The sequence below is a fragment of the Bactrocera tryoni genome, chromosome 5, assembly GCF_016617805.1.
Source record: "Bactrocera tryoni isolate S06 chromosome 5, CSIRO_BtryS06_freeze2, whole genome shotgun sequence".
NCBI classification, from domain to species: domain Eukaryota; kingdom Metazoa; phylum Arthropoda; class Insecta; order Diptera; family Tephritidae; genus Bactrocera; species Bactrocera tryoni.
In genome coordinates, this window is record NC_052503.1 from 37,715,596 (window position 1) to 37,741,481 (window position 25,886).

At 39.2% G+C, this 25,886-nt stretch overlaps 1 protein-coding gene across 2 annotated transcripts in view; it reads left to right on the forward strand.

The window, feature by feature from the left end:
• LOC120778076 (fringe glycosyltransferase) overlaps positions 1-25,081 on the forward strand; it is a 118,302-nt gene extending 93,221 nt beyond the window's left edge. For both annotated transcript variants that reach the window (XM_040109769.1, XM_040109768.1), the window contains exons 5-7: positions 22,740-22,878; positions 22,945-23,137; positions 24,156-25,081. In XM_040109769.1, coding sequence (XP_039965703.1) covers positions 22,740-22,878; positions 22,945-23,137; positions 24,156-24,391 — 568 coding nt within the window. In that variant the 3' untranslated portion in view covers positions 24,392-25,081. The remainder of the gene's footprint in view (positions 1-22,739; positions 22,879-22,944; positions 23,138-24,155) is intronic.
• The last annotated feature ends 805 nt before the right edge of the window (positions 25,082-25,886 follow it).

Below are 25,886 nucleotides of genomic sequence, written 5' to 3' on the forward strand. Positions count from 1 at the left end.
AAAAAAATGACGAAAGTATGTGCAGGAGAAATGCTCAAAGTGAAAATAATGCAGGAAATATGAAATTTACAATTATATGCACAAATATTTGCTGTACTATATGTATAGCATATATGAATCGACTGCAATACGTTTTAATTTCGCTCAGCTATTTTTCGTATATTGTTACGAGTTAAAATATAAAGCCACCGCTAATCTAAGCACCGACTTAGGAGAATTCTCATTATATAACGGTTTCTGGGGTGTAGTGTTACCCTGCCAATACACCATCAGACAGTCGGAGGTGGCTCAAAAACCTATGAGACTATCCACTTGTAGGCATGTAATAATGATTGTACTTAAAAAAGCCTTAGGCATATCGTTGATTTGGTGAATCTGAAACTTTCGAAAATTTGCTAGGTGTTTTACTTCTATTTCCGCTATTTCATGTGGATATTTAAAATATGATATCCGAGATATTTTTCCCTTGATATTGAGTGTTGAGCTGATTCTACCCTATATTATTCCAAACAGCTGATGCAGCTGACATCCAGTAAGATGTTCATTCGTTTCTCATGGATCCCAATCGCATAGTGTCCAGTAAGAACTCAACCCTTGAAATGTGGACCTTGATGAGAGCGAAGAGTTCACTAGGCCTCGTACGATTTACCCTAGGCCAGAAGGGACTATCGATTAAACAGCTGTTGGTAGTTCAACATAGCTTGCTGAAGCCCAACATTACAGTAGTGAACCACAAGAAGACAACGAATCTCCTACCTGTTTCCATTTCGCAGTTATTGAGACTGAAGTAGCATTTCTATCTAGCTTATAAGCCTTACAGTTTCTCCACCGACAAATCTTTCCCTACCGTACCTCGCTCTAAAATACGTTCTGGTCCAGCGCCTCAACCATCAGTAGAATGGTTTTATAGCGGCAAAGAACTACCTCTGGTGAGAGTTCTAAGCTTTAACCAATGGCTCCCCTGCAGCTATACGATGTGTGTTTAACGTGGACACCTCCTAACGACAGTCTCACCCCACGGCTCAAGAGCTTAGCGGATCAAATCAATGCGTTGTTTAGCGCCAATTGACAGTGTGGAATAGACAAACTATCCAAGTTGGTAGGGTTCATGGTCCACCTTAAACCGTTACCGTACTTTGGGCAACTCCACATTCAATTGATTAAGTGTCAGTTCTTCCCACATTCGGGTTTTACAATGCAATTACTCTTTCCTCACTGTTGGATTTCCACGAGAGCTGCCTGTTTAAGACTAGTTTTAGATACTTAACTAGATAGCAGGCCGAAGAAGAAGCAGGCGTTCATTCCATTGTTGGTAGATGCACCTGCGGGATTTTGTATTTCCTTGTGAACAATCTGTAAATTTACAAACAGTTTGAGTTTGGACCTAACGTGGATCAATATAGTTTGGGTTAGGTTAAGTTAGATGGCTGATGAAAGATCGCACGTGGATCAATATAATCACATATGATATTGAGATAACACTTTTTCATTAGAAATAGCCGTATCGTTTTATTTTGAGATCACAGTTCCATTTATGATCCCTCCATAATTGTAGGCATCTTTAATCATTATGATTATAATAAGTAAAGTTGTGGCAATCATAAGCAGCTTTAGCCTTGATCTTCGTAAAGCCTCAAGTTTCCTGACTCTCGCTTATAAAAGTGTATGTGTTTTTACATAAATTTGTTTTAAGCACTCAATTGCGATGAAGTTACTCAACGGCGTAACTCCATTTCCCCTAACAACAACCACTTAAGCACAGATTTTATGTTTTTCAATTACTGCAAATGCCAACCGGAAGAGGCGGTCATCAAATCAAGCAACACCACCACCAGTTGCCAAGCAAGTAAGTGAGTGCATTTCCATCAACTTCATCAGCTCCAACGTTTTCATTTCGATCTTGATTGCGGCGGCAACGTCGCTGCCGCTGTCGCTGCCGCTGCAGCAACTGGTAATCTATGCCCGGTGCTCCAATTCTTAGTGCCGATGCGTGAGAATCAAACAGCAATCAACAGACGCAAAAACACAAACTTCAACAAAAAAAAAACACAACAAGAGCTACGCCTCGCGGCCACGCTGATAGTGTCGCACAGCGAGAAAAAGAAACGCTTCATAAAATGTGAATGCCATCAACGCCACAGTCACAGGTACAGTCGTCCGCTGTCGCCGTCAGCAACACCATCAATGCGGTGCAGCAGCCATCTATTGTGGCTGGTGGCAAATGTGGTCGTCGGTGGTGTGGTTTAGTGCGCTTGGTTGCTTCATATGCTACTGCTGCTGGAATGCTGCTGCGGTCGGTTGGCCATGTGATGCAGAAAGAGGGGCAAAAAGTAAGCGGTGCGAGAGGGAGAGGTGTGGTGAGAGAGGGAGCCATAATGCTGGCTGCCGACGGAAGGCATAAAATTGTAATTAGTGCTGTATGCAACTCGCTGGCCGTACTTTGCTATTGTAACGGTGCCAGCCAACAATCAGCAGTTGCGCGCATTTTGCGACAGGCAAATTAATATGTGCAACAAATAATTCTGCATTGGCCGGAATGCGCAGGACACTGTGTGGCATGCAATGCCGCGCAATGCAACGCTAGAACGGTAATCAAACGCCGCAATTAGTTGCCACAAGCGCAGGACAGAATGGCGCTACAAATCGCTCGCCTCCAGCCTTCGCTGCTAAGGGACTTGCTGACTTAAAGTCGTTGACAATTTGCTATTATTTCGTGGCGCTTCATCGGACACGCAACACAGCAATAAGAGTACGTTTAATTTGTACTTGCAACTTGAGGAATCGCATGCGTGTTTGCCAGTCTTTGAGTGGGTGTGTGTGTGTCTGTATGTGCGCGCAATTGCCAACAGTCGGTGCACCTAATATGAGCTTAAGGAATTAGCTCATGAACTGGCTTGTGGTAGCCGGAATTAGAGTCGCCGCTGTACACATGCCACCAAACAGCAACAACAACTTTAGCAAAGAGAAATCGAAGCGGAGCAAGAGCCGCAAAACAAGTGTGCGGGTAACTCACAAACGCACTCTTCTTGCCAGTCTTCCTTTCCTGGCATCGCACCAAAGCAAACTGTGGGCCTGGTAGCGGTTGCGCAGTTGATGACCGCCAGTAGCCGCTGCAACGTTAAGCATTGTTGTTATTGCAGTTGTGACGGCAAGTGTGCCCAGCCGTACGCCAAGTGCCAAACAAGTGCAAGCATCTTGGAAACCCACAAACACAGGAGCCTGGCACCGCAAACTAGTACTCATGGCAGTCATATGTAGAATGAGTTGTGCATCTTGTAGCTGGCTGTTGCACGCTCCACTACTAAGGTTGTGGCAGGTGTAATCTGGTTTTTGTTATTGCTATGTTTGTTTTTGTTACCTTCGGTGGCATCAAGTGGCATTCAACCTAAGTCGCGCTTAAAAGTCTGTGGGCACCCGTCCCTATGCACTCGCACTTTAAGGCCCTCGAGGACTTCACCTTCCTTAAGCCTCGGGCAAGCAGCCTTTGTTCAAGTAGCAGTAACAACAAGTGAGTGCCACAGCAAGTACGGCGAGAAAAAGAGGTTAATTAGCTGGTACGTAGCCGGTAATTACGTCGTGTTGCTATAAGAGCATAGCTGCAGCAACAGCAGTGGCAGCAATTGAACGCCTTTCCAGGCTCAGCTGGGAGTTACGACTATTGCTGTATTTTCCTTCACACTGCAGCTGTTAGCATTGACTGACTGGTGTCGTAACTCCCGTTGATGCTCGACCAACGCCAAGTGCTTGCTGCAAGTTACATACATATGTGGTATGCATACATGTTACCGGAGTCTTGTAACTGTAGGGCGAAATTCTCCAACATACTCGGTTGTGCAAATTGCATTCAATCTGAAGGACGAAATACAAGGAAATAAGTGACATTAAAGCTTGGCCAAGGCATGTACTTAAAATATTAATTTCATCAATTACAGTCAACTTTCAGCAAAATGGCATAATAACTGGTAGCACTCGCTTGACGGATCTATAAAATTGATTTATGTAGAGTATCATAACCAAATAGCTGAAGAAATGTTGTTATACGCATACTCGCAACATGTTGCTACAATGTGTAATACTGTAGTTTTGTTCACCTAAATGTTTTTTGACATTAAAGCGGACGTCTTATTGCCCGACAAGCGGCGAGGGCCAATGGGTTGCCGGCCGAGCTATTCAAACACGGCTTCTTTGTAGAATATAGTCGGACGAAAGCATGCCCAACGATTGGAATTCAAGTGTTACCTGCCCAATCCACAAAAAGGAAGACCCCGCAATCTGCGCCAACTACTGAAAGATTAAATTTCACCGTCAACAAACTGATTGGACTTTAAAAGTGTGGCTTTAGGCTTAGAAAACCAACAACTGAAAAGATATTTACCATACGCCAAACCTTAGAAAAGATCAGTGAAAAGAGAATAGGCACTCACGACCGCTTCGTCGATTTCAAAGCTGCTTTTGACAGCACAAAAAGGAGCTGCCTTTATGCACTGCTCTCTTACGTTGAGCAATACCAAAAACTCCGTCAGGATCGAGAAGGACCTCTCCTCTCCTTTCTTTCGATACCAAACGAGGTTTCAGACAAGGCGACTCCCTTTCGTACGACTTCTTCAAACTTTTGCTGGAGAAAATAATTCGAGCTGCAGTGCAAAATGGAGGAGGTATCATCTTTTACAAAAGTGTACCACTGCTGGCATTATAATCGCACCATGAGTACTGATTTCTCCAGACTGGAGAGGGTCTGGTAGTGAACGAGAGCAAGACAATATATCTCCTGTCATCGAACAACCTGGTGAACAAATACCAAATTCTACAAGTCAGTCATCATCCCCGCCTTGCTATATGGCGCAGAGATATGGACAATGACAAAATCTGATGAGTTGGCGCTACGAGTTGTCGAGAGAAAGGTTCTGTGGTCTTTATGGTCTTTTACGGATTGGCAACGGCGAATACCGCAGTTGATGAAACGATGAGCTGTAGGAAATATATGACACATTGAAATAGTTCAGCAAATTAAGAGAAGGAGCTCTGCTGCCAAGGTCATGTCATCCGAATAGATGAAAATACAGTACCCGCCGGAGGAAGCAGAGGAAGAGGAAGCTTTCCACTGCATTTGAAAAGTCCATGTGGAGGAAGACTAGAAGGAGATAAATATTTTCCGCATCACCTATGAGGGTAAAAATGGTCACTCAACATGCAACGGTTATGTTGAAAACTACTAAAAGTGCTATAACTTAATAAAGCGAAGGGTCAGGAACTTTGCTTTACTTTTTACGCCTACTTTATTTATAACAATCTTATTTATTCAGTTTCCAGAATACAAATCAGACACCAGTGAATGTATCATATCTTGACTTTCCTTAGCCACAATTTATATTAATGTTAGGAGAAAGCAAGCTCTCGTTGGTTTAGAGTTGATGAGAAAAAGGAAAAAGCAATTCAATTGACGTTAGCCTCGACAAATTATTTCAATATTCGGCATAGTCAGACGAACTGTTCTCGGATGAAAACCTGATCTTATGACTTGCGGCTTTTGTGAACGAATGTCATTTGCGGTGTGCCAAACGAGGTCCACTGTGCAAAGACATGCATTCAAAAAAGATTGTACCTAGAAACCCAGAGAAGAAATGCTAACGAAATTTGGTTCGTGCGTATAGTTCAGTCTGGGTTAAGAGACTCTTATACGGATCTTCAGATCCCTATGCATGGCAGTGAAGACCAAGCGCAATTACTGTGCTAAAAAAAGTGCACACAAAAGACGTTTATCAGACGATCATACAAATAGAAATTATTTATACCTCTATTAAAGTGAATTTTAAATCTACTCACACATTCACATAAAGCTCATTACTACGTGTGTACGCGAATAGCCCAGGTAAATACATATATGCATGACTTCTAGTTTGGGTTATGGCACGTTTTCAAGCCTGAAAATAAACAACTGACGCAAATGTTATACAACAATTGACATCCGCGCCAGCACAATCGTCAAGACCCCATTGACAATGAATCAAATGTGCGCCAGACAATTAAAGCGTGGCCTGCGTGGCCACACACATATGTAGAATAATATAAATATGGGTAATAATTTCATTGTTAGCTACTTTCATAAGTATATAGTATATAAGTACATATGCGCACATTCATGCTTCTACAATTGCATACAAGTACATTTCGAAGTGAAATTATGTGTTTTTGTTCACGTTTGCCTAATTGATGACATATTCAACTACCCTGTGAATTATTTTCAGTCAGACAACCAGCTGCTGCGTTGTTACACTAGCAGCTTTTGTCTGCGTTGAGCTGCATTGAGCACGTACCGCTGACAAAGCTCGCCTGCGCTCATACACGCTCAGCATGTACAATGGCTGGTCACCTTGCAGAGGAAGAAGCGTTCAGTGGGAGCTTATTATGAGGTCACAATAGAATTGGACAACTACATTTGTATTATCAAGTTCGCATATTTTTATCATTAGCTCGTTCCAAATTTTATGGCGCTTGGTGATTATATCTACCCTGAAAAGGGTATATTAAGTTTATCACAAAGTTTGTAACATCCACAAAGAAGCGTCGAAAAGCCCACAGAATATATATGGACAAATATACATGAAAATATATATATATATATGCCATTTATATAAACATAAATGACCAGCATGAGGAGCTGGGTCGGTATAATCATCCGTCTGTGTATTCGCAAACTTGTCCCTCAGTTTTTAAGATATCGATTTGAAATTTTGTACACGTTCTTTTAATGCCAAAACCCTGCTCATTTATCGAAACCGTCCATATCGGGTAACTATATCATATATCTGCTGTAAAATTTAACGATCGGAATCATAAGCTTGTATAGAAAACATTCTAATTGACGAGATATCTTCTCGATATTTGACGTGGATTATTTTCCAAGACAAAAGTGTAATCTCTGAAGAAATTGTTTAGATCAGACCACTATAGTATTAAGCTGTCATATAAACTGACCGATTAAAATCAAGATAAATATCTTTACATACCTTTTTATACCATAAAAATACACTTGTGAAGGATATAAAAGCTCCAATTAACGATTATTTGGTAGTCATAATAACATTACTTTGAATTCGAATACAAAAGTCACATACGAGATATGTGAAGCGAAAATTCAAAGTGTGGATATGTATGCTTACAACTTAAGATATCAGCAGAACTTTTATAGATAACCTTTTTTTGATCATCCCTAAATTTGGTCTTCTCTCAGACTTTGATACTGGCTCCCTTAAGTCTGTTTTACCGTTTTTCTACCATCTCTACAGGTTCCATCACAAATTATTGTGCCGTGAAACCGCTGGAGGTCTGCGCTCTTAATTGGTTATTATATTTTCTAATGTTATAGCCTTTCCGCACAGGAGTTCGTTGATCAATTAACCGGCCTTTTATCGATTAAAGCGCTAATTTAGACCGATTTAGCATACAAAATAATATTCTTACTTTACTACATTAATTCTGAATTGAATTGAAATCAAACTGAATCTGGCTGGCTAAATTTGGCTGTGTATTACTCTGCTGGTTGTTGTCCACACTGTAAATTAGGTTGTGTGATATGATAAAATAGCAATCAGCTGATGATTTTTAATCATTCGAAAAAACACAAAATGCGGAACACAAGCAAGTATAACAAGCTCGTTAATCAACATAGAAAAACACTGAAAATTGGATTTTCGACAGGCAGTTTTACAAATAATTAAAGCTTCACTGAAAATTTCGCGACTTTTTTTCAAATACTTGTAATCGGAAAAGAAACTCCTTCATCCAAGTCTTTAGAAATTGTATCTCAAAGAAAATTTCATGAAGATCAGTTGAGTGGTTCTCGATAAATCTTGCCAATCGACTTCAAAAACACAGTTTCGAGAAAAACGCGTTTTTAGCTAGCCTCGAGTGCACAAGTCCTCAAGGCTCTATCTCCGAAACTATTACGCGGATCAACTTGAAAATATAGGACAGTATTCTTTGTAGAATTTAATAAGACAATAAAAAAAATCAATTTTTATAAACCCGTAAACCCATGTACCCCTTTAATTGAGTAGCCGGCTGTGCGAAAACTATTACTACTCCTTGTAATAAGGCAGCATTTTTGTCTGACACAGCTTTTAGAAGCTTCAAATTTAAGTTTCGCGGCAATGGAGTTTTTGTGATCTCAGTTGCGTTTAGAAGTGGGTCGTCGGCTATTTGTCGGCCAATTTGAGACTGGTAGCTTTTAGCAGCGGCATATATGAGCTAAAATAATGTGATGGTTGAACACCAAAACTGGTTGAGTAAGAAGAAGCACTGCGACAAACTACCAGATGTCTAAGTCCGTTCCCACAACAGTCGGGTCTACGTAACCGGAACGAACCCGGATTTTTATGCGTCCATGAACTGTCAACTTAGCTTTTTTATATTAGATAGAGAGTGTTTAAAGAGGTGCTCTTTTGTTAAGCCAGCTGTCAAATTAAACACGTGTTTGATACTTATATTCAGCTAATTTAGGTTAATTGTCGTGAAAAATCTTACACCGTAACAACGTATAAAAATCGTGGAAATTAAAGCAACGTATTCTCTACGTACTCGTACAACTCGAACTTGCATCGCACATTTTTAGGCTTCCTAAGTTGTCTGTCATACTTACACGCGGTTTCACTAGATAAAATTGCGGTTTTCACCATTGAGCGCTGTGACATTAAATGCCGTTTATGAGTAACAGCGAGTGATTTAATATCGGTTCCCATCAAACGGTTCTCACAGCTATAACGTCGCTCATTCCCAAGTAACCGCTTCACTCCTGCTCAATTATGCCGCACACAGCCAACACCAGCTATGTGGGCATCTACGCACCTATACATATATACATATGCGTGTATCTAACGGTATCTATAGCCATTTCACGGTATTTAGTGGCAGCTCTTCCGTTTTGTCTCACCGCCGGGTTGAATTGGTGCCACTTATGGACATAATCAAGGAACTTGCTGCGGCTTTGACGATTTCCAACAGAAAAGCAATAAGGTACACACGCATGTTGGCGCAAGAGCAAGCACGAAGCGGATGCATTGTAATTTACGCATAAACACAGACTTCTACATACACACACACACACTTTCCTTCCACACATTGAAGGTATCAAGAGCACAGATGGAGCTATGCCGGCGAAGATGCCCACAATAGCAGGAAAAATAACGCTCACCAACAAGCAAACATACAATGTTAATTGAAACAACAAATACAACAACTGTCGCGCATCAATAATAAATACATACATATGTACATACAAGCTAGTTGAATTAAATAAGTGGCTGTAAGGTCACCCATGGCAGCTCGTCGTTGTCGCATCAACAAACAATGTCACACACACGCACACACACACACAAATGCAGACAGTGACAGCCGCTTCCACAACGCTGGCGGAGAAGCAGTGCGAGCGCCCACAGCATCAATGCCACCGCATGATTACGAAATTAGTCTGCTACATTTCAGACAGCGCCGTTGACTGGAGCGGGTGACGCCGCTAATTTTGTCAACAATGATGTTTGAAGATTGTGCGGCGCGGCGGTGGCACACAAGTGGCAGCAACAACAACGGCTACCGGCAAATTGACGAAGCGGGCGGGGAGCACCGCAGCTCAGCAAGTCAAACTGGTAATCAAATATCAGCACGCAAATGTGCAAACAAGTGCTTCTAGTCGTGCATGTATGTATGTGTGTGTATGTGAGCATATTGTATATGCGTCTGTTAATGTGTTTATTATTGTTGTTGGCGCAACATCCGTTCTGTCTCAATTATAATGTGCTCCACATTTCGTGGTGACTACTTGGCTCTGCTTATGTGTGTATTGTAGTGAGTGTATGTGCGTGTGATTGGGGTTTGCCTAAACACTATTGTGTTGGCGCGCGGATTATAATCAATTTCAAACAATTGCCACTTGCCTCCAAATAAGTCGCATAAATGCATTATATACACATACATACTATGTATGTGTGTGCCGATTTATTTGCCGTCACTGTTCGCTGACAAAATTGCATGCCATTACACTTATGTACATATGTACATACAGACACATTTCAAGAGCAAATTCGCGAGTAATGTGGATTTGTTGGTATAAATATTTAATGACATGAATTTTAAGTCTCATTAGTTGCTTGTATGTTTGTTGTTGTGGATGCTTTACTTTACATACAATTCATTTTTATTTACAGTTGTGTGAAAATATTATATTTTGTGACATTTTAATAACTCAAATCGAGTCTATTGAAACTTCAGTATACAAATTACGAATTTTGGGAGGAAATACGCGAGAAAATGTGCGCGGTTGTTAGAATCACTCTCTCTATTAGTACGATGTGAACAGGTTGCTACTCCGCTGTCTTCTTGTACTTTACTTTTGCATAGTGAACTCTAGCGAAAATATATTTTCGAAAAACTTACAGTCTACTAATCGTCGAAACACTTCAAAAACTCGCTTTTTAGGATAGCCTTTAATTCTTTCAGCAATAGCGAGATAGATGAATTTTGTAAAACGACGGCGCCTTAAGGTTCCATTTATTTTCAAATGTAGGAAAAAGTCACACTTAGTCATAGCTGGCGAAAATGGAGGCATTCGCATCGTGGCAGTATAGTTTTTTGGCAAAGAATTCACGAACAACAAACGAAGTATGAGCTTATAAGAAACGAAAATCGCCAAGCTCATAAAAACGTGTTTAACCTTTGCGGCTGCTATAACATACGATACAATTAGAACGATTGGAATCTACAAACCCAAGAAATTTTAAAATTTCCGTTGCTTTTTAATGCACTTCGTACACTCGTAAGCTATACAAAACTGACACTTTGACGCGAAAATCATGTTCGCATTTGTATCTCGAATAAAAAGGTATTAAAACTTCCCCAGTCGCTAACTTTTAAATTTCGAAAAACATTAAAACTTCGAAAAATACTTTTTTGCACAAAAAACAGTCCAAAATTTGGTAAATCAATCGTGATTGCAGATATATGCGTATCGATGATAATTTTTACTTCTATTGAGTGCAAAATGCTATGAAACCAAGAAGAAAATGTCATATTCGGCTGTTCCAGAACTATAATATCTTTCACTTGTTAAAATTATCTTACAAAAACTAAATTTTGATCTTTCACTTTATGTAATATGACAGCTGTATGCTATATTGGACCGATTTCGAAGGTTCCGACAAATGAGCAACTTGTTTAAGAAAAAGGATTTATTCAAACTTTCAGGTCGATAACTCAAAAACTGAGGGACTATTTTGCGTAGATATGAGGTTTGCCTTTAACTATAAGTATTTCGGAGATTAGGGAACAAAAATAAATATCTATCATCGAAAATCGTTTTATTGGGTATCTTCAACACGACTTGAGCGCTTCAACCGCCTCTTTACGTGTAGGTAAGCGTTGTTGAACAGTTAGTTTATATTTTACAGTTAGTTTATATTGTACAGGAATAAATAACAGTCACTCCGTGTCAAGTTAGATCTGTACGGACACATCAAATCGATGTTTTGGATGCTCAAAAATGCAGTTGTTACGGATGATGTGTCGGAGTACGAAACTTTAATCCGCTAAACCTAAAATACTCCCAACTTTAGATTCTCCCATAGAACGTGGGAGGGACATTTAAGTCTCCTCTATTGTTGCGGCGACCGTAAAAGTACCACCGAGTGTGGTTTTCAGTTTTTCCCTTAAATTTGAAAAGCGAGGGCAATAAAATAATACTATCTTCTATATACTCTGTACATATCGAACAGTTTGGATTAATGTCAAAGCTTCTAAAGCATCCATGTCCACTAAGTATTTGGGTCAGATGGAAATCCAGGATTGTCGTCTGTCTATCCACGAGATTATGTCCGGAATAACTCTGTGACACCAGCGCCCTTTGGATGAGGATTGCCACCGCTGCTGCCACATTATGATGATATTGTTCCTCTCCTCTATCTTTGCCGATACTTTTTATTCTCTCGCAACAAAGTTGCTAAGGAAAATATTATAGTTTTGTTCACATAACGGTTGTTTGTAAGTCCTAAAACTAAAAGAGTCAGATATAGGGTTATATATACCAAAGTGATCAGGGCGACGAGTAGAGTTGAAATCCGGATGTCTGTCTGTCCATCCGTGCAAGCTGTAACTTGAGTAAAAATTGAGGTATCATGATGAAACTTGGTACACGTATTCCTTGGCTCCATAAGAAGGCTAAGTTCGAAGATGGGCAAAATCGGCCCACTGCCACGCCCACAAAATGGCGGAAACCGAAAACCTATAAAGTGTCATAACTAAGCCATAAATAAAGATATTAAAATGAAATTTGGCACAAGGGATCGCATTTAGGGAGGGGCATATTTGGACGTAATTTTTTTGGAAAAGTGGGCGTGGCCCCGCCCCTTGCTAAGTTTTTTGTACATATTTCTGAAACTACTATAGCTATGTCAACTAAACTCTACAGAGTCGTTTTCTTCAGGCATTTCCATATACAGTTCAAAAATGGAAGATATCGGATAATAAGCACGCCCACCTCCCATACAAAGGTTATGTTGAAAATCACTAAAAGTGCGGCATGTCAATGGATGGCATACTGGCTAATACTTCTGTAAAATCGGTTGATATAGTCCAGAAAGCACATATTACACGAATTGCAGAAAGCTTATGCACGGCAATTATACATATGTTTAGCATAAGCTTTTATATGCACTACTTGTATCCATATTGGAGATAGTTGTAAAAAATAATCGCCCGAAAATATTCGCGATTTAATTCAGTTTTCTTGGCGTGGATGAATATTTTATGTTACTGTAAACAACACCAATAGCGAATGTATTTCGTATTCAAAATGTGAAGTTTTGTATATCACGAAAGCGATATTTGAAATTTGATTCCTTATAACTTCGTTTGGTTATTAAATGGACTCTTATTTATATTTCGAATTTGACAGATATATGTACATATTTGCTATTAAAGCATAAAGATCACGTGATATATTAAAATTGTCAACTCTCTGTACTAAATCGTTGTTTCTATTAAGCAATGTATTAATTAAAAGTGATTTTTTTGAAAAAAAAAAACATTTTTTTTTATTTTTTTATTTTGTGTAAATTTCAATATATTAAGAATCTGTTTAATCTTGAAAGCGTGAAATTTATTTTTAAAGTGCCAAGTTTATTGTTTCTTCAAATCTTGCAGTTTAATAAATTCTATTAGCTCTCAAGCTAGAAAAAAGCAGTAATAATAATGAAAAATCTCAAAGTGCCACAGCTAATGAATTGAACCATAAGTCAGTTTTGAATAACTCATACCTTGAGCGGATTAAATGGACATTCCAATTTAAAAATTCGGCACCAAAAGGTGTGGCTGAGTAATTTATCAGCTGTTGTTGTTGTTTATGCGGTTCAATTTTCTCTCTGTTTGGTTTCTGAATCATTTAAATACGATTGCATTTAAGATTCATATTTTTCATTCAAATTTTCGTTGTTTATTTGCGGTAAAAACAAAGCCGCATTAAAACACATAAGACAACACATAACTACACACATGCATACATATGTACATATAAAACTAGATTTATCGAAATAAATCTCCTGCACTCACTCCAGCTTGCGACAGCCGCGAACGCTTCGATTTGTAGCATCCCAATTCGCCTTGGATTCGATCGCAACAACCGAAATACCAACAAAATAAATGTCTCACACAGTTGGAACGCAAATTCGAAGCATACACAAGTATGTTTGTTTGTATATAGACTCCTGTACAATCACACAATCTCTAGGCATCCACTCACTCTACATACATACATATGTAGATGCATGAGAGCATATCCAGCCATATGAATATGACTACCAAATAAATGTGTTTGCTTTCATTCTAAGCTCATCATTAGATAAAGCGCATTTAAGTGTAATTTGTTGTTGTTGATCTGCTACCCATTGTTGTTGCGCTTTTAAAAAACACTCATTTGCTTTCTTCGCCTTCTTCCAAATATTGACTGTTGCCTTGTTTGATTCTGGCTGTTTGATGTTTTGTGGTTTGCGTCCATTAGTGCGGTTATATACATATATATGTATATGTGCATGTGTGTGTATGTGCGCAGTCTCGGCAAGCTGGTGTTAATCCTCGCTGTTGAGGCGCAACGCTGGTGATTACGATGATGATGATTGATTGTTATTTGAACATCGAAGACCACAAGCGCTTGCATGCATATACATAGAAACATACATATACATACATTTAAACATACAAACATACAAATATTCATACATACCGACATAAATATGTACAAGCATCTGCGTATGAAGACCCAAGTAAGCGCGGGCGGGCGTCTTTAACAAATTTGGTGTCGGCCCCGGGTCTTCCTCGCGGGCGTTTGTGGCGCGATTTGTTTGCGCTCGTCGTCGTCACAAGCTTATGTCAATAGAGAGGCGTCAATAAAAAACACATTATTGTAAAAATAATGAAGTCTACATGAAGTGAATAATTCCACATCAAACCGCTGTGTATCTACAAATATAATAATAAGCACATACACACACGCACACGCATGTGAAGTAGACTTTGGTTTGGCGCAAGAATTTATGACTACATTTCATTGAATTGAAACTGAATTCAGGTATTTAGCAAAGAGATTAATCATGCGCTCAACTGGTTATAAATTGTGCTACATTTGTAGTAAATCTAATATTAAATCATTTGTTGAGAGTTGAGTGTGAGAGTGAAGGCTCCACATGCGTTCTGCGCGTAGGAACATTAAATTTCTTAATGAACTGAACATCTCATTGGTTTATAAAGAGATCACCAGCAGGCTTCTATTAAAACGCATGAAGAAATGATAGAACATAATTCTTCAATTATTAAACCTGAAGAAATGATAGAATATAGCAGGGAAATATTTCGCAATAATTTGGCACCATTGTAGGCACATCGTTCGAACTGTATTGGAACCTTATATTAATTAAAAACTATTGCACCTTTGGTCTAACGAGTATCTGATTAACACTGTCTCAGTAAACACAAAAAGAAAACACCACAGGAAGATTGTTATTTAATTTTGGGAGCCTAAAAGCAGTAAACGGAATCCTTTTACGTAATGTTAGCATATAATTGCCTTCACTGTTATCGAAATACGGAAAATGAAAGTAAATTTAAGAGTGTAATTAGATTACTTTGGTTAGGCAAATAACTCAGGAAACAACTCCTTGCTAAAATGTCAAATTATTCTCAAATGTATATTTCGAAACACTTTCCTGAGTTCTGAGACGATATTTTTAACTCTTTTCCTTACCTCTCGGGTTCACTTCGGACTACTTCAACAGGAAACACTAAAGTACATTTTACATATACATAGCGTCCGTGAACATTGCCGGCAGTTGTATTGTTGCGAAGTGCACTTTATTACATAAGGAAGCTGGGCATATAAAGGAGTTCGAACAAGGATTCGTCTAAACTCCATCCTACCTCAACTACAACTGCTCCTCAAGATTCGGATCAGTGCGTTGCAGAGGCTACTCGTAGCTCATACACCGACTAGGAATATACGAATGTAGAGAAGTCCTTGGAAAAAAGGCTCAGTCAACTGTTTAACGGATGGGTTGAAAGTGAAAAGGAAAGTTGGAGGGTAAGTTTTCTGTAAGGAGATCCCCATCAATCTTAGCTTTAGGCTACCGGTTCACTGTTACGTTTTTCAGGCAGAAGTGGGTGGTATTAAGGTTGTGATAGACATACGGCTACCAAGTGAAGCCTCTTTCTGCAAGGTGAGGATTCCCTCCTAACTGCAGGTTGGTTAGTGCTGAGCTCGCTAATTTTGCGCTCAAAGCTAGTCAAAGAGTGTCTGTTGTAATTAGAAATAACATTAAGTTACTTCATCATCAGAGTCGTTTGGATGCCGGATGGAATCGCTGGTACTGCAAAGCCGACGAGCTAGCCAAAGGGGGCAAATTTGTCTCGCTCTATTAAAAATGAAACCGAGTTTTTGCAGATGTTTAGGGTAACTTAAAGTACCGACCCAAATGATATCTACAAGGTCTGTCGCAAAAGAAACAGGACTGTTAAAAAAACAACAACAAAATTATATTTTTCAAAAGTTATATTTTTTTATTCAAAGTAGTTTCCCTGTGCTTCGATACAGCATTTAGCCCGGTCAATTAGCATTTCAAATGAGTGGTTAAGGTCATTTTTCGGAATGCTCTTGAGAACCGCGTCGCCTTTTGGATAGCTGAAATGTCCTGAAACCAGTGACCTTTCATGGGCAAATGAAGTTTTCCAAATAGGTAAAAATCACAGGGTGCCAGATCAGGCGAGTAGATTGAGTGATTAATGGTTAATATGGGGTTTTTTGTCAAAAAATCAGTGACAAGCGTCGACCGATGACACGGCGCATTATCGTGCAACAGGCGCCAGGACCCTGCCTCACGGTATTGTGGTCGAGCACGACGAATGCGTCACAAAAGACGCTTCATAACACCAAGGTAAAACACAGCATTAATCGTTTGGCCAGGTGGGACGAACTCTCGGTGTACAATACCCTCGTAATCAAATCAGCATTGTCTTTATTTCTGATTTCTGAAGACGACCGTCTTCTGATCGTCACAGAGGTCCTCACGACCTTGGAATCGCTTAAACCACTCATACACATTACTACGGGATAGGCACTGATAACCATAAATTTTTTTCATCATATGAAACGTTTCAGTAAACGTTTTCCCAAGTTTAAAACAAAATTTAATATTTGCTCTTTGCATTTTACGACCGATGAGCTGCTGTCACTCTTTGATCGATAACATCGATTGCAGTTATCCAATTGTCTTAAAATTTTTAGGAAATGTCAACAAGAGATCAAACTTTTTATTACATATACCCACCAATAGGTGGTGCCACCAGAAACAGTTATATTTAAAAAGTTCTGTTCCTTTTGCGACAAACCTTGTACAACGGGTGATCCAAGTAGAGGTACTTTTTTCAATAGCTTTCTTTTGACGGATCATTTGGATGTCTGAAATTGAAGCTCGTGACCTCGGCGATATTTGGTTTCAACAAGACGTCGCCAATTCCCACTCAACACATCAATCAATCGATCTATGGAGAGAACACTTCGATGAGTAGATAATTTCACGTTTTGGTCCGGCCTTGGAGCAATACAACACGCGTGTTATTCGCCAGTTACCAGTCAAAATGCTCGAACAAGTCATTACAAATTGAACTTAGCGGATGGACAACGACATTTGAAATAAATAACCTTAACAAAAGCTAAAGAATGTGCTTTCGAATGATAAACATACCCCATTAAATTTGAAGTTTTTGTGATTTTTCTTTTGAAGTAGTAAACCACGAAATGGATAACCCTTTACATATGTATTTCGTACATACTGTTATACCGCTGAAAGCATTAGCCCTGATGACGGCAGGACACGTTCCACCAATATGTAGCACTTAGGAGACACAAATTCAAAAACCACTGTCATCTTTTTATGAAAAAAGTTTGAGCAACTATTGGATAGAACTTTTTTGAGTTTGGCTACAAATTAGATTCGGTTGCGTGAAATCCCCACATATCCAAGCCGACAGCACGACAGTCTAAGCCTTGGCAACCAATATTGAGCAGGCAGCGAGAAAAAGCTGGCAATCATGTGCTAAGTGTGTATATATGCACTCATGTGCGAAAATATCTAAATGCATATATGTATATATACATATATATAGGTATATATATAGCTAACGTATGTATGGGTATTTACACATTTCTGCTTCAATTTTATCCCGAAAGCATTGCAGCTTCGTGCGGCGAACATAATAAAAATTGATTGACAGCAGGCTATCATGAGAATGCACACACCATGAATGCAAACTCACGTGCTTAGTGTATATATATAAGTTTGCACATACATACATATACATATGTATGTATAAGGGGGTATATATGTAGTACTTGACTACACACTTACGTTTTACGCGTCGCCTTGACGTACAGCCATAAAGTGTTTGTTTGTGTGTGAGTGTGTATGTGACCACGTTTAAAATAAGCTGATGGATGCCTGAGTTGCTGTTGTTATTGCATTTACTCCATTATATTTGTCGAACAGAGGATTGCCGTTAAAAGCTTTTGCAATTGTTTGCAACCATATTCTGCAAAAGGAATACTAAAGCGAAGGAGATGTGGGCAAAAAAAAAACGAAAAATCGGAGTAACGATAAATTGGTTACACATCACACACAGTGTGGTTATGACAGCAGCAGGCAGCAGCAGCAGGCAACAACTACAGTAGCGCTTGTGGTAGCAGCAAAAGCGTTTTAAGATGACCACAGAGCGATAAGTGGTGCATTGGCAGCGTGCAATTTCGGCGGCGTTTCATTTCGCTTCGATTTGACAACCACACAAAGCAACGAATCACAACAACACTGTGGCCACAAACTGTCAAATCTATATATGTATACATATATAGATAATATATGTAGGTAAGGATGTCTGCCGTTGCTAATACTTCAATTAGGCCACTGAACTGTTTGCATTGTCAGCTGACAGACGGACGCGGCTGTCCGCAGTTGGCGAGTGCTGTGTTTGAGACTTCGGCAGTCGGCGGCGACGGCGTTATCAACGCACAGCAATCGGACAATCGGATAATGATGTTGTATCTCGCACTCTCATCTTTTTTAAGTGGGTGAAGTTCAATGCAAGCGACCGTCAGAAGTGCAGAAAATCGAAGTGCCATGAAATGAGCTGCGCTCGACAATTCGACGTGTCAATCTAAACGGATACAAGTAGATATTCTTATCACATGTTTAATAAAAAGGAGGAAATGAAGCTTTTAGCAACAAGGCTCGTTAAATGAAAAGTTTGCTTAAAGAAATCTTGTCTCTAGATGTAGTCTGAATTTATATAGCATTTAACAATTCAAGCCCTCATTAAGTCGACTTAAGGAACTCGTTTACAATAAATTTAGTTTTGGCAGCCAACTTCCGTGAGAAGTGAAGGCGCATGCGTGAGGTGGCTACGTCTCAGATGGTCCATCCGTTGAGTCCAATTTTTGAAGACTCGTTCGACTGGTAACTGGCGAATGACCCGCCTAATGTTTTGCTTCAAGAGATTGTGCGCATAGAGATCTTAGACTTTACATATCCCCACAGGAAAAAGTCTAATGGACAAATATCACACGATGTTTGTGGCCAATGGACCACCAAAAAACGTGAAATTATCTGATCACCGAAGTGTTCAATCAATAAATCCATTGATTGTTGCGATGTATGTGAAGTGGCGCCGTCTTGTTGAAACCTAATGTCGCCGAGATTATGAGCTTCAAATTCAGGCATCAAATAGTCGGTTATCATGCGTCCCAAATACGGCAAATTTGCTTGTTTACATACCTATTGAACCATAAATGGATCTGATCGCTGAACAAAATTTGGCTCGAACACGTCGGATCTTCTTAGAACTTTTCAAAAGTCCATAGAGCATAGCGATGTCACTTGGAAAGTTCGAGTGACTTTAGTTCTTACACAAGTTGAGTTTTGTACGCTTTCAATTTAAGATCTCGACGTTAAATGCGCCAAGTCGTTACATATGTCAGTCCGAGTTGCAGCGAACGGCGCCGAATCGACTCTTCACGGTCTTCGTGCGAGCCCAAGTAAGCATAAGAGAGATGCTGGAACACCTCTAAGCCATTGTCCAGCATTATATGGCATACATCCTAAATATCTAGCAGCTTCGCAGTTCAAGAACTATATGAAGTATCAGGCTTTGATATCAAAACGCTCTTAGGGTCGTTGACGTCGTGCTTGATGAATACTCCACCTGAATTTAAATAGAACCATCGCTAGCTTTACTAAAGACCAATAGGTCTGTGTACGGCGTAACAGCCGGCCTAGCTTAAATTGCATCTGTTGAGGGTATTATAGCTTCGAGGCAAACGAAGTTAACGTTTTTTCTTGTTTTCCATGATATTAGTGGGCAAAATGCATTCAAACACTTACTAGCCGAGAAACGCACGACTGAAAGAAATTGTCCGCAAGCGGGCATCGCACAACAGTTAAGTAACGAAGTGGCTGGACGCTGGTGCTTAGAACTATACCATTGTATTGTCCACTTCTGGTGAAAACCGTGTCCCCTGGCCGCTAGCTAACTGTAGACTCAGCGCAATTGCTATGCTACAACCAACTGATGTGGCAGACCGCAATTAGTTCGACATATTGTTGCACAAAAGTAAAACAATAAAAAGTTAAAAAACAAAAACGTGAAACATTTGCAGCGTAATAAAAAAACGGGTGTTTTTCTGTGGCGTTGCTGTTAATGATGCCGCTCCAATTGCTGTCACTTGTTTCCTGTTTGCATTTTTCCGCTTGCACTCGAATAGCGCATGTGTTTTTTGTTATTGCAACACAGTGTTGCGTTGGCTTTCGACTGATTAAACGCATTAAGCTGGGCGTTAAATGGTTTAATGTCTGTGAGTTTTTGCGTGTGAACACAACTATACATATACCATATATGTACATACATATATATGTATCTACTGACGGATATGTACTCTTATTGCTGCTTTACATGTAGGTGTGTATATGTGTGTGTAAATTAGCCACGGTTTTTTCAACTTTCATAATTTTAATAGTAATCGAACATAATTGCTTTTTCATAAAGGCTGTTCAAATTCGCAACAACAATGCATGACAACATTCACTAAAGTGGCCAATAATTAAGAATTTATAAAGAGCCAATCAATTGTGTGGAAAATGTTAACCAATAAAGGCGGCATATATATGTACCTGTGTGTGTGTGTATTCGTAATTAAATAGTTTTGCTTGGTCAACCGCACGGTGTTGCTTTTCTTTGAAATATAATTAATGTTAATATTTCTTAATTGCCACAAATATTTATTTAATATAGCTGTAATTATTGTAGCACATTCACTTTTGCAACACTTTTATAACAGCAGTTCAGTTGCGCCATGCAGCGTGGGAAAATAAAGATCAGGCTTATTTATTAGAACAGAAACATAATTTATACTCTCCGTCTGTTCGCGGACCCACCACACTTCTTCTTCTTCTATATTGGCGTAGACACCGCTTAAAAGGTTATACTAGAGTTTACAGTTGTTTTCCTTTCGATGTTTGGCACCAATTGGAGACTCCAAGTGTAACCAGTTCCTTCTTCACCTGGTTTTTCCAACGGAGTGGAGGTTTTACTCTTCCTCCGACGAATACAGTGTCGAATACTTTCCGAGATGGACTATTTTCATCCATTCGAAGGACATGATCTAGCCAACTTAGTCGCTGTCTCTTAATTCGCTTGAACTCGAGTCAGTCAGTTTATATGGCAGCTCTATAGCTAACGTTCTATCTAAGCAATTTCTTCGGAGATTCTATCTTCGCCTTGATAATAACCCATGACAACTTTCGTGAAGATATCTCGTCAAATAAAAAAGTTTCCTATAGAAGAACTCGATTCTGATACTTTAGTTTGTAAGACAGCTTTATGATATCCAGGATGTTTACAAAATTTCAGTGGGACATCTTAAGAACTGTCGGACGAATTCGCGTATATAAGTACAGGCAGACGAGCTGACGAAGCGGAAGCTTCAGACATCTCAGAACACTGCACTCCGAACTATAACCGGATGCCTCTAGATGTCTGCTATCGAATATGTTATGTTTCCAATTATAGAGCATTAAGAGCTCCACTCCAAGCAATTTCTGCAGGGGTGTTTTCGCAGAAATCATAAACACCATCACCGACTCCATCTCAGTGAATAGCGTACTTGGGGTCAAACAAGTTCCCATTGTAGACGTCGAGCTCGTGTTGCCGCTAGAATGAATAGTGACCCTTGCGCAGCTTTGTTCTTATTACTTACTTATTCAGAATCGACGCATACATACTATGTCCAGCATGCAACGAGTCGCCGCATGACTAACCACCTCTTTGTGAGCCCAGCTAACTCTACACAGCTCACACCCCTCGCCCCATGGTCCGAACCTGTGGAAACAGCACGTTTTCTGGCTCTACCATTTTATGATCTCGATGACAACTTATCTAAATCTTACCACCCTAACGGGGACGTTACAGCAACAGCAGACTGACATGCCTAAATCGTCGCGCCGATCATTTATGTTTTTTTTTACAGAGTCTCCGACGTTTCCTTCGAAACAACAACCTGTGATTATTTACTCTCTTTGGAACGGATATTTTTATCCTCGAATAAAATACATTTCCTTAAATAAATACATATATTTTCTGTTAAAAAAAAAAGTTTTCACACAATTCTTAAAATCATGTCTCGAAAAACACATACTGGGAAAATGTCTAATAACTGTTTAACTTGGATTTGGGAAATCTGTCCGAATGCCAATGAACAGTAGGAATGTATGTATGTATGTATAATCGTTTATCCACTTCCTGCTACTCCGTAATATATAACAAACCATATGTATTTGTATGCGAAACGGTTAACATCCAGAGTCATACGTCACCCGTTGGAGCTCTTAACTAAAATGAATATTTGTAGTACAACTAGAGGAGTGAGTACCAGGCATTAGCCGCAATCGCACAAGTATCAAATTCAAATGTGTGAACGAACTACGCGAAGTGCCATAAGTGAGCGAATGAATGCAATTATGAGTGCGTGTGAATGACATAATTGAGCGATCTCGCGGTTATAGTAGAGCACATTTCCGCATTTATTGCCATCCGATGTTGTTTTAGATGTGAAAAGCGTTTACCGTTTATTCATATATACAACTCACTTTTTTTTTAATTTCTTACAGGTGGTTTTGCCATTTCGATGACGACAACTATGTGAATGTTCCACGTTTGGTCAAACTCTTGGACGAGTACAGCCCTTCAGTTGATTGGTACCTCGGCAAGCCGAGTATTTTTTCCCCGCTGGAGATACATCTGGACAGTGTAAATTTATTTATTATTGCTCACATGTAATCCAAAAATTTAATGAAACATTTTTATTCACAACAGTACCCCACAGCATCGCATAAAAACAAGACAGCGAGCGAGAAGATTTCTTTTTGGTTCGCAACTGGCGGCGCTGGCTTCTGTCTGAGTCGTGCGCTCACTATGAAAATGTTACCAATAGCCGGCGGTGGTAAATTCATTAGTATCGGGCGGAAAATACGATTTCCTGACGACGTCACCATGGGCTTTATTATCGGTGAGTTGCTTTTCTTTCAATTAATTAAATGAATTTCTACTGAATACGGGAACTTCTGTACAATTGAGACGAGGATGAAATAGTAGTTTATTTGTTAGAGGCCTTAAGAAAATCTTCTGATGCCTGATAGCGTTTTTATAGTTGTCATTAGTAAAATAATATTCGATACTTTTGTCGAACGGTGCCTGCTAAGCGCACGCGTGGTCCATTAGTGCTCGAACGCAGGAGCCTATGGGGATCGAACTCAGTGCCTACCGTTATAGTCGGTGCAACAATGCCTTCTCTGACAAGCTCATTGGCGACTCCGCTATGACCAGGCACTCAAGCGAGTCCGATAATGAAGTAGGTCGAAGCTATTTCTAGTGATTACAGACACTTCTTGACTAGCTTTAAGCGCAAGGCAATCGAGTTTAGCGCTAGTATTGCAGTTCTGCTGTCGGAGTGAATGCTTATCTCCCTGAAAGAGGCTGCACTTCCATTACCACTACCAGCATTTCTGCCTAAAAATACTACAGCGGTCCCATATCCTACCGCTAAGATTGACAGATAGCAACTTATAGACGACTCCCTCCAACCAACACTCTTTTTTTTTATCCATCCTCCTCTTCTCCGAAGACTCCTTCCCAACCAAATGTCCCTCGTCGGTACTTGGGCTGAGTAGCCTCTGCGACGCAGTGATCAAAGTTTTCAGCAATTCCCTTGAAGAAAGATATAATTTTGGCGTAAGCTTGTTCGGAGTCCTTAATATACCCAGCTCCGCTGACCTTAAAGCACACTTCGCAGCATTATTAAGACTTGGGTCGGTGCTCAAAGCACCCTTTAATTATATTTTGTACGCAATAGATAAAGCTCATGGATAAAGCTTTTCTGTTCGATGAATATTCATATTCTTTAAAGAACATTACAACCACACTTACGGGATGTTAGAAATGTCTCGTTCCAATATAATGGATAATCTCATTTCCATATAAGAGCTTAGTATATTACATGTAATTAAATTAATCTATTATTTTTACAGAACATCTATTAAAAGTGCCGCTGCGCATTGTCGAGAACTTCCATTCGCATCTGGAGCCCATGGAGCACATACGTCCGGACACTTTTCCGGATCAGGTTTCCTTCAGCTATGCGCACATGCGAAATCAGTGGAATGTCGTCAAGGTGGACGGTTTCGATTTGGCAAAGGATCCAAAGCGCTTCTACTCGCTTCACTGCAAATTGTTTCCTTACTTCAGCTTTTGCCCACCCAGATGATTCTGCTGAGACCTCGAGCGCACAGTAGACGCCAGCAAGAAACTTGCAGAAGTTTTGTAACTAAAACTCAAAACTGTGATGTAGATTAAGGTGTAAAAAAGATTCCCGTGTACATAAAAATATAAGTGTAGAGTTGGCCTTAAACACAACAAAAAACAAATATAAAATGACAATAAATATTGCTAGCGAAATTTATGTCATCATCGCAAGCAATCTTAAACTGGAATTATACAAAAAATTAATGTAAAATATAACAAATCAACACTTGTATTATAGATTATAAGCAGTGGCAATAGTAAATTACTGAATTCTTCCAAAATATCTATTCTAATTAAGTGCTTCCTTAAATTCTTAAGAATTATGCTAGATGTTTTTTTTTAGAATTTCTAGTCTCTGTAAGAGAATAAATGCAAACATATGTATATGCTTTAATGTTATTGTTGAAATTGCGCAATATATTATATTCATTGTAAATATATAGTATCACATTTGTATATAGTAAGTATATACAAACAGAAAATTGGTAATTTTAGTCTTCCATTTGCATAAACTATTCCACAAAATCAGAAAAGCATTCACAAAGCAAAATACATTTAGTCCTTATATACCTATTTAGCTATAAGTATAAAGAGGTGTGTTAAATATGTAGTTATAATGATTGATAATATATCTTTTAGACGGAAATAAAAACTTTGTGTTTTACTTAATTGACCGTGAGGCAAGAATACACTTTAAAGAGAAATTGTGTAACTAAAATCATCGCCGAACATTAGTATACGCTTTAAGTTAGCATTAGAGGACATTGATACCTTCTCCTAAATAGGGAACGACTGAGCACTGATTTCTTGACTGTACTTAAACTCAGCCAATTTAATAGATGGCAGTGGCCGAGTAATCCATCTTAAACACGATCTTATTTTACATACACTTGATTGTTTGAACAAATCTCCGAAGAGAAGGAATCAACTTATGTTGAATTAACTTGGTAAAGCTCTAGATTGATGAGATAATATTACAGCTCTAGCAAAAGATTTTCAACAATTAAAAGTGAAGAAAACATAGTCCCAAGATAACAGTTGTTTGGAACTTCATTAAAATCAAACGGCCCAAAGAATTTTTTCTTCTTAAGGGGGTATTCTAGTCTAGAGGCAATTAATAAAAAAGAAGCACTAGATATTTTTACTATCCTTTTTTTATCATTTGTTTATTAAACTTAGAGTACACAAAATATATTTGAAAAAAAAATGTTTTCGTCGAGTTATGCGTCCTTGAAGAAAAGGGGGTAAAAAGAGGCCGTGTCCTCATCGCCAAAAATAAAACAATGACAGATTCTTAATGAGTACGAATGTCGCTATGTCCTGAAGAGGCAAAACTAAAAAAAAAAATTTTCATAAAATGGCTGCTACTCAAAAAAATGGTCGATTTTTTCACTAATTTTTCAATTTTGTCGATTTTTTTTTAAATATTCAAGGGTGTTGTGGAATCCAAGACAGAA